This window comes from Dreissena polymorpha, chromosome 2 (assembly GCF_020536995.1).
Source record: "Dreissena polymorpha isolate Duluth1 chromosome 2, UMN_Dpol_1.0, whole genome shotgun sequence".
NCBI classification, from domain to species: domain Eukaryota; kingdom Metazoa; phylum Mollusca; class Bivalvia; order Myida; family Dreissenidae; genus Dreissena; species Dreissena polymorpha.
The window spans coordinates 69650339-69660905 of NC_068356.1; the positions used below are offsets into that span (position 1 = coordinate 69650339).

Genomic DNA, 10567 nt, shown 5'->3' on the forward strand with positions numbered 1-10567 from the left:
TCTGTAAACAATTTGTAAACATCTTCTTCTACTAAACCATTGAGCCAATTTCAACTAAATTTCATGTGGAGCATCCCTAGGTCATGGGAAAAAAGAATTGTTAAAAAAAATTTGATCGCATAACCAAGATGGCCGCCATGACCATATATGGTAAAAACCTTAAAAAATCTTCTTGTCAGAAACCGCTCATCAGATTTTCAAAAAATTTCACAGGGATGACCTTTGAGGGCTCCCCTGAAAAAGTTGTTCAAAGAAATTTGATTCGTCAAAAAACATGGCCGCAGGAGCTCGTTGAACTTTGCATGTTTATTCGTTTTTGCCTATTTTGTGAAAACTTTCAAAAATCTTCCACATTTTTTGTCCGATCCTTTCCAAATTTGCACAGTGTCTTTATATCAATGAGGACACGAACCCTACAAAAAATAAGCATTATTGGTCCATGAAGTACAGAATTACCTCCCCTTGAATTGAGAAAATGGTGTTTATGCAATAAAGTACAAATTTTTCATCCAATTCTTTCCAAACTTGTAAGGATTTAGCATGGTTCAAACAAGGGAAACAACTACGGTTTATGCATGTTCTTTTATTACAGATTTGCCTCCCTTTAATTCATTCAAAATCTCATTTTACAGCAGAGATTCCAAATCTGACCTGTAAATGAGCCCCATATTTACTGCCGGTGCTATGTTACCTTTTCCCATTTGATCATTCTTAAGTATTGGTCTTGAAATGCTGCTACTGCTACTGCTACTACTACTACTACTACTACTACTACTACTACTACTACTACTACTACTACTACTACTACTTCTACTACTACTACTACTACTTCTACTACTACTACCACTACTACTACTTCTACTACTACTACTACTACTACTACTACTACTACTACTACTACTACTACTACTACTACTACTACTACTAGTACTACTACTACTAGTACTACTACTAGTACTACTACCACCACCACCACCACCACCACCACCACCACGTCTACTATTACTACTTCTACTACTACTGCCACTACTACTACTACTTCTACTACTACTACTACTACTACTACTACTACTACTACTACTACTACTACTACTACAACTACTATTACTACTACTACTACTACTACTACTACTACTACTACTACTACTACTACACACCACCACCACCACCACCACCACCACCACCATTCACAGTGACAAAAAACGTATTCACACAATGGCTGCTACTACAACTTATAGCCCATATAGGGGGGCATGCATGTTTTACAAACAGCCCTTGTTTCTATGGGATTTTAACCAAAACTGTTCATGTTTATCTCCGACACATATTTTTAGGTCACCTGTCATGAAGTGACACGGTGAGCTTATGTGATCGTGTGATGTCCGGCGTCCGTTGTGCGTGCCTGCGTGTGTCCGTGCGTCCGTCCGTCAACAATTTGTTTGTGTAGACAGTAGAGGTCACAGTTTGCATCCAATCTTGATGAAATTTGGTCAAAATGTTTATCTTGATGAAATCCGGTTTGGGATTGTATTTGGGTCATCTGGGGTCAAAAACTAGGTCACTAGGTCAAATAATAGAACAACCTTCTGTAGACAATAGAGGTCACAGTTTTCATCCAATCTTTATGAAATTTGGTCAGAATGTTTATCTTGATGAAATCTGGGTTGGGATTTTATTTGGGTCATCTGGGGTCAAAAACTAGGTCACTAGGTCAAATCATAGAAAAACCTTGTGTAGACATTAGAGATCACAGTTTTCATCCAACCTTTATGAAATTTGGTCAGAATTCTTGATGAAATCTGGGTGGGATTGTATTTGGGTCATCTGGGGTAAAATTCTAGGTCAAATAAATAGAAAAACCTTGTGTTGACAATAGAGGTCACAGTTTTCATCCAATATTTATGAACTGTGGTCAGAATGTTTATCTTGATGAAATCTGGATTGGGATTGTATTTGGGTCATCTAGAGTCAGGAACTAGGTCACTAGGTCAAATCATAGAAAAACATGTGTAGACAATAGAGGTCATAGTTTTCATCTGATCTTAATGAGTCAGGTGAGCGATTCAGGGCCATCATGGCCCTCTTGTTTTTGCTTCTTTGCGGCAGTGCGTTGTCTGTCCTGCATCATCAACATTTACCTTGTGGCATTTTTCCTTATAAGGCTATAGTATTATGTTAGTATAGTGTTAACCTTGATAACACTTTAGAAGTAACATTTATAGTCCAATCTTTATGAAACATTTTCAAAACATAAGTTTTTATGATAGGTCGGCTTTAATTGAAAATTGTTATGGTTCATAAAAAATCGAGGCCACCAGGGGGCAAGGCAGTTTTCCTTATATGGCTAATATATAAGTCAAATCTTGTTTACACTTTTAAAGTCACATTTTTAGTGCAATCTAAATGAAACTTAGTCAGAACACTTTTTCTAATAATATCTTAGTTGTGTTCTAAATTTCTTCCAGTTTGTTAAAAAGAACATGGGGTTTGGAGGCGGGCCAGTTTTTCTGAAATGGCTCTAGTGACAACTTATTGACACTATATGAGTCACATGAAACTTGGTCAGAACATCTGTCCAAATTAAATCTTGACTAAGATTTAAACTGGGTCATGTGAGCTCAAAAACTAGGTCAATAGGTCATATAAAAAAAGTGAATAGAAGTCACTTTTTTGGCCCAGTCTTCACAAAGCAGTTCGCACTTTTTTAGAATAATCTAGTTCCTTTGGGTCTCAGCTGAGCACTTAATGGGCCCATGCCCCTCTGTTTTAGAAATGAAAGGAATATACAATCTCGTATGTAAAAAAGTTTCCGAAAAGCATTTCTGAAATCTCTTGTAATGTAAAGATAATTTTTGGAAGTTTTTTTTTAATAAGTAAGATCCTTTTGTTTCAGGCTTAGAATTCTTCGAAACCTCTGCCAAGGAGAATATCAATGTGAAGGCCGTATTCGAGCGCTTGGTTGACATTATCTGCGATAAGATGTCTGAAAGCCTCGATTCTGATCCGACCCTTGTGAGCAGTCAAGCCAAGGGCACACGACTGTCCGAGAACCCGGGTCCCCAAGCGTCAAACTGCCAGTGCTAATCTCCCTTTGATGTGACGTTTTCGTCCACTGTACTCTGCTGTTAATTTATTGGATAAATCCATTGTCATAAGATTTAACAACATTGTCACCTTAGTTGAGAAGCAAAATATTTGCAGTTTTAGATTTGCAAACTGTATAAGTTGTTGAACTTTGGTGATGATTTTATTGTCAGTTGCACTGTCATGATGTAGTTTGTGACTTGGTAATCATAAGAGTATGTACTTTAGAACTATTTTACTGGCACATCATTTAATCACGTCATGACTGACATTGGTGGACTTTTGTCCAGCTGGTCATTATAGATCTGTTTTATGTCAAATGCATTCCAGTTATTCAGAGAAAATGTTTATATAATTTTTTTTGTAAAGTTGTGTAGAGTGGATATAGCGATGTGAAGACAGTTTTCTTAAGGTATTGTTAAGAAAAAAAATTGGGGGTTATTTGTTGGAATTGGTGGTTAGACTCTGATAAAACTGAATAACAGAGTGACTGCTACCCCAGACCCAACTGAAATAATTTCATGCATGTTATTTTGTTTTAGTTATCATTTAAACACACATGTCAAATAGAGAATCTGTTAGAGGTTGTGTTATACTAGTTGTATTACATGGGTGATAAATGGGTTTTCTTCATTTTAATAATGACCATGAAACAGTTGCAAGTGATATTAAAGGATTTAGCAATTAAAAGATCATGCTTTTTTATTTTAAAAAACCTTCTAGAAAACAGATTTTTCAGCCAGTCAATGATTTTGTTATACACTAAAATTATTACTGTTTTGGAGTAGAATTTCTGATGATGTTTTTATGTGCATTTTTCGAGTATCAGGTTACAGGGTAAGAGCACATAGAAATGTCCATGGTTGCAAATGAATTATATTTATAAAACATTGTCATTGTCAGTTTGATTAAAAATATGTTTGGATAGAAATTCAATTTATTTTTTGAAAATGAACATGTTTAGCTTCAGTACGGATATATTCATGTTTGCTTCATGTTTTGAAGGTAATGTTTAGTAACAACATTGGAAATTAAGCATACCAGGACACATGACTGTTTAAAATGTGTATGTTGTATTGATATTTATAGTGTGATGCATATGAATCCCATGGGACATTGTATGAACTTTTGACTCAAACAATCATGAGGTCTTTGTCCTGAAGTTGACATGCTAAAAGTCTATAGGACATACTTGTTTACCACTTGACACAAGCTGACATTTATTTTTTGTTGTTTTTGGCCCCGGAATGAAAGAACATGAACGTGGTTACTATACACGCCAAAGCTGTTAGGTTCTTGATTGTATTTATTCAAATAATTTGTTAACATGCACATGGAAATCTACATCTACTACAACTTCAAGCTTAACTTAATACAGAATGTTCTCCTCAATAAAGAAATTTTCAGCATTTGATATTTTCCATGGTATACTTTATAGAAAAAAAATCGCAGAACTGAAGAAAATAAAGTTCCTCTGCTTCTTGCTACATTTATGTAGAATAAAGGTCAATGATAAATAAGAAGTTTATTGTTGGCTTTAATGTTACATGTAGAGCTTCTAGTGTTTATTCTTTGTCGTATACTTCAGGCCTAGACTTTTTTATAAGTTCTTCTTTCTTGTGGACTATTAATGTTTTGTATGAAAATAACACATATACATCACTACTGATTGCTTTAAATGAACTTCCCATACAATTGTCAAAATGCTTTACAAGCCTATGTTGCTATAAAATGATGTTGTGATTGGTTTGAATTTAACCTACATTTCTCACAAACCAGCATTGTTTAAATCTTATTTTAACCCTTTGCATGCTGGGAAATTTGTCGTCTGCTAAAATGTTGTCTGCTAAATTTCTAAAATTAGCATTTTCTTTGATTTTTTTCAAATAATACTGTCAGAATAGCAAACAGTTTGGATCCTGATGAGATGCCACGTTCTGTGGCGTCTCATCTGGATCCAAACTGTTTGCACAGGCCTTCAAAATTCGGTTCCCGCACTGAAAGAGTTAAGTCATTTCAAATCATTTTGAACTGGTGATATTTTGTTACATTACATTTTCATTATTCTTGCAATTCTTATTTCAATTGATGTGATTTAGACCAAAGATAGAATCTATCACTATATTTGCTCTTCAAAGAAATCCAGTTTGTGTTCTTGTGCAATATTTCTATTTCTGCCTCAATTTTTAGCTTTTTCTGGAGTCGATCTGCTCCAAGAAACTTACATTTCTGTGCAATCTACATAGACGCAGTAAATTACAAATTCCAGCAAAAAATTACATGTATTAATTATTTCCTCTGTGTTCATATTCTTTGTTTTTGTTGTGTTCTTGACTATTATTGCATTTATTGGCAAATTTTACATTAATTTGTATTCTTTCTATTTGCTCAGTTTTACTTGTTGCATGTTATTTTATACAAATGAGAAGTGGGATGACACACTTATGAAACATCTGAAATAGTGTGAAACTGTGTTTTTTTGTTTATTTATGCCATGAAATATCAGCTGGTTTGTTTGGGACCAAATTTGTATGGCTGGGATGTTGGCTTCATGTGGATTTTCTAATAATCATGGCATGCATTGTAAGTGTTGAAATAAGACTCTTATGAAAGTTTGTTTTTACAATTAAGTACTTGTTGACTTCAGTCCTCTGCCTAGAATTGACATTTAAGAGATGCGAGCAGCTAATGGTGGTCAAAGTACTGTAAGATTTGATTCACTGAATTGGTCGGTAGGGAGGGACGTTGTACCGTCAGATTGGATTCACTCCATTGGTCTATAGGGAGGGACATAAAACTTCAAGGTTTGCTTTACTCCATCGGTCTCTAGGGTACTGATAACGCAACTTGTGGGTAAATAAGTATTTAAACTCTTATCAGTACATCTGATAAAAAATCAAGACCAATATTTTAGGTAACTGTTGAATTTTTTTATGAGTATTAGTTTGGTAAGCTGTGTGTAGTTTATGTTGACTTCGATAAATTGTTTTGAGAGCTATGAAAATGCAATAGCTAAAACATATTTTATTGATTCATATTTCTTCAAATAAACATTTCCAGTTTTACATTCCAAACTTCAGTTTATTTGTGTCTAAGGTTATCAAATGTACAATCCATAATGTTACTTTTACGCATAACTTTCAGCTGTAAGCCAAACTTTATTTTTTGTGACAACCATTCAAAATATTGTTTAGATTCAATTTCTCTTTTGTTTGTTTTTGGTTGTGAACTTTTCTATGTTTTGTTTAAAATTAACTAGCTTTATATTGGGTAATTTGCAAGGTTGTTTTCTTGGTTGTGCAGTCTTACCAGTCTTAGCATTGGTTAACATTATAGTGATAGATTTCATGGTTTGTGAAAAAAATGTTGTTTTGTTGTAAATCACTTTTTACATAGGCATTTAGCAACGTATTTGCTTCTTTAAGTATCCAATTGTACTTTATGTTAAAATAATTGAAAATTCTTTAACTGACACATATACAATGAACATGTCACTGATATAAGGAAAAGTTTGATTTATGAAATTTTTGTTAGTCTTTCCTTATAAGCTTACATAAAAAGGTTCTAGTGGCTATTAATGTAATGGTCTTTGTCTTTAAAAAAGTGTTGGAGCTCAAAAGTCAATTTGCATATGGGTATTCATTTTAATTTCTGCAATAGCGTGTTTGCTTAGAACAATGATCTGCAACAACATCCTTACAATTCTTTCAGACAGTAAATTCATGTTACGTCATAAAAGTAACCACATAAATAAATCAATATTTGTGTGTCAGATTTTGCATTTCTCTTTTAAGTTATGTTACCTTTCTAGTCCTTGGATCTCTTTCAAAAACATCTTCTGATACATCTTAGTGTTGTATACAGCATTACAGTAACAGAAAAAAAGTTTAAAAAATATTGCACTAAGGCAAGGAAAATCATGTGTTTATAAAAAAAATGCATTTATAGGGTTAAACTATGAATATTTGTGTTATGCTGAACATTTATTTAAATTATACATTATTTTGATATTAAAGCCTGAATTAAGTGACACATTTATACGGGCCTAAAAATAAGTGCAAGACTTGAACCAAGATGTATCACAATTTGTGTAATGGTTCCATGCTTGTTAATTTTACTCTTACAATTTTATTTTTTGTTACAGTTTCTAAGAACATATTTTATTTAGCAAAATAAATATTTATGTTATTAAGATGTTTTCTTTATATATTATGTCTGTTGCTTTTGTCGAAAGTCTCAATTTTGAGAATTGCATGACAAGCTCTTACATAAAATGTTCACTCATGACATTAAACTGGTCTTTTTGTTTATCTTTGCATTTAAACTTCATCTTGTATTCATAATATTATTATATAGCAATTATATAGTTATTTATGTATTCAAATTATATTTTGTACATACATTAATCAGACGCAATATGTTTCTGATTTCAAGCATATTTAAAAATCAGTTTTTGTGGATTTTATTCATATTCAAACAGCAGAATTTTCGTATTTCTTTTGACTTCTGCTTAAAATTTAAACAAAATCTTAAATAAAAAGTCAGAGTGTTTGCATATTTTTGCATTCTGTCTTTTTTGATTTCATATTTTCCAATTGTTGCATTTTACACCAATAACACATTCCAATTTGGGAAACATGTACATGTATATGAAATGCGATAACAATAAGTATCAAAGAAAGAAACAAGGGAACAATATTTTTTTATGAAATAAGAGAACATTATGCATAAAATAAGGGTAATAAAAAAGATTTAATGTTAATGAAATAAGAATCTCTTAGAAGTACAGATCTGATACTGTGTTCATTTAATTATGAAATAATATTTGTGTTGTGTGACTGTAAATAGCTCATCATGTAAATGTGATCATTTATTTCTGGTTGGGAACTTTGTTGATATTTGGGATGATGCCATACAATGAATGATTCTATTTGATTTAAGATCATTAATTAATACAAAATGCAATGATTTTGTTCATTGACTGTCATCAAAGCAGCATTGTTTGAACATTGATGCCCTGAAACGGTACATTTTCTGTGAAACCTATATTTAGCGATTGATGTTGAATTTACCATCAATTATTCATTTGTTTATTTATAAAATGTGATTTTACTTAGGACTATTGTGCAGTATGATGCATAACAAACAAATATTTCATAAACACATCAAATAATTTAATAAATTATACTATTATCTTACCAGAGTCATAATTTTGTAAGAAATGTGAAAACACCATGACTTAATTAGTGATGTTTGTTGAATGAAGCTAATAAATTTTCTTCCGTGGTTTTTAAGACTGATTTGTAAAGGAAATGGATTCAATCTTATGTACCGCATGAATATCAGTCAATGTTTGATCAAGTCCCTAAACCTTGTGTAGTGTAGATAGGTTGCACCATGTATGTCCTGTTTCCATTATGTATCTGTATACACGTGTATTGTTTTCATATTATTAGATATTTTGTGTGAGTGGAAAATCATAAAATAAAGTTAATGGTTAGCACTTGACATCAGTCTTGTTGTTTTTGCCACTGCTGTCATGCATTTAATAATCGTGCTTGAGAAGGTAATGCATTTTAATTTTGCACCAAACATAGTAAACATTCACAATTTGTTCATGCAATTGTAATGTCTTTATTTAAAGAACTTCCTCAAATTTGTGAAACTCCAAACCTTAAAATTACATAGTTACAACCACCATTTTGATACAAGTAAATGGTTTCATTTTAGTTAATATGACGTACTTACCCTTCCCACATCAGTTCATATGCAACATATAAGCCTAAAACTACATTAAGGAAAATATTAACTTTGTAATAGGTGACAGAAAATGTGTAAATATGATTTGCCTTGAAATTTCAAATGTTTTTGTACTTAAATTTCAAAGCACCTTCTAACTATTTTATTTATTACACCTTAAAAGTTCGTTTAAATCATATCTGGGTGTTTATGCCTCTTGGGTTAAAACTAGCCAAGGCTGAGGATGAAGATGGTCTATATAGACTGTTACCAACATACTTCAATATCTGAAACCACAATTTAAGTGTCACAAGGGCATTTCGACACCATTCTCTAGTGTTGCAAGTGATTGTAAAGCTCCAGTGATGTATTTGAACATGTTAAAATAATCAAAGTGAAAGGGCATTCTTGGAAATGGCAAGGAACTCTTTAATCCTTTTTGCAACTGCACAATGTTCAAATTGGCAATCTTGTTGCCGAATTACCGTAACTACTCTATGTTTTCGGACACTAAGTTTTCGGACACCCCTGTTTTTAGCAAAAATAATTATTTTTCGTGACTTAATTTTCGGACACACGAGTTTTCGTCCATAATTAATGTCTCTAAGTTTTCGGACAGTATATTTTTCAGCTCTATTTTACCAAATTTCGGTCCTGTTTTCGGTATCTAATGTCAATTCGATCCTGGGGTTTTACAACCCGATTAACATCATAAAACATTGCAGGTGCATGCCTGAGGGCAACGGACCACTACATTTGCGTTATAGGGTAAATAACCTTGTTAACAGGTGCATGTATTAAACAATGGTTTTGCCCGATAGCATAAGCGTAATGACAATTACCAGGGGTAGGGAAAATTAGCAGTTCAATTATCTACCGCAATGGTACTACCCATTCTCGATAAAATAACTGTGACAAATAGTAAACGCTTCAAAGTTTGGTGCACCCTATTGCAAGTTTTACGAACAATGGAAGGTGTTAGACAAGAACTATCTGAAATGAAAAAACAAAGAATTCATAGTTTGCTTTTTTATTGCGTTAATTACAGGTTCGTACTAGCGAGTATCGGTACATTACATGCTCATCTTTGAACTTGTTGGTCAAAGTACAATCTTAAAGTTACTTTCTGTCAAATAAATTGAGCATTTAAAATTATTTAAAATGCAGTGCAAACATACATAACTGTAATTTATAATATAATGCATGGTATTTTACAAGCGCGTGCTATTACCGGTAGTCGTTGATACAATTGACGCTTTTTCGGACACCTCTATTTTGTGAATACTTTTCGTATCTAAGTTTTCGGACACAAATTTTTTTTATTATTTTTAAGTGTCCGAAAACATAGAGTAATTACGGTAAAAGTACTCATTTAAACTTTTAGGAAATTTATAATTTTCATAAGCTAGATACCTTGTCATCAATGTTGTCAATAATGCTTGCAATTTTTAAACAAGCTGTACTATGTACATGCTTGACCTTTGGCTTTTAGTGTTACCTTGCCCAAGGGGTGGAACTTGGTGAACTTCTTTGATTTAGTATTTTATAAGTGTACAAAGCGGGATAATGTTACAGTCTGGACAAGCGCTTTAATGGCAAAATTTTGCCTTGTACCTTTATGTGTGACCTTGACCTTTTAAGTCTGGATAATGTTGTTGCTCATAACACGCAATCTCAACATCATGAACATTTGTGTTAAAATAATTGTAAGCATGATGAATGGCAAGTTATCTCTGGACAAGTG

At 32.8% G+C, this 10567-nt stretch overlaps 1 protein-coding gene across 5 annotated transcripts in view; it reads left to right on the forward strand.

The window, feature by feature from the left end:
- Nucleotides 1–8592, forward strand: part of LOC127867486 (ras-related protein Rab-3) — an 86169-nt gene extending 77577 nt beyond the window's left edge. For all 5 annotated transcript variants that reach the window (XM_052408660.1, XM_052408662.1, XM_052408663.1 and 2 more), the window contains one exon: nucleotides 2894–8592. In XM_052408660.1, the coding sequence (XP_052264620.1) occupies nucleotides 2894–3084 (191 nt within the window). In that variant the 3' untranslated portion in view covers nucleotides 3085–8592. The remainder of the gene's footprint in view (nucleotides 1–2893) is intronic.
- Nucleotides 8593–10567: the final 1975 nt, after the last annotated feature.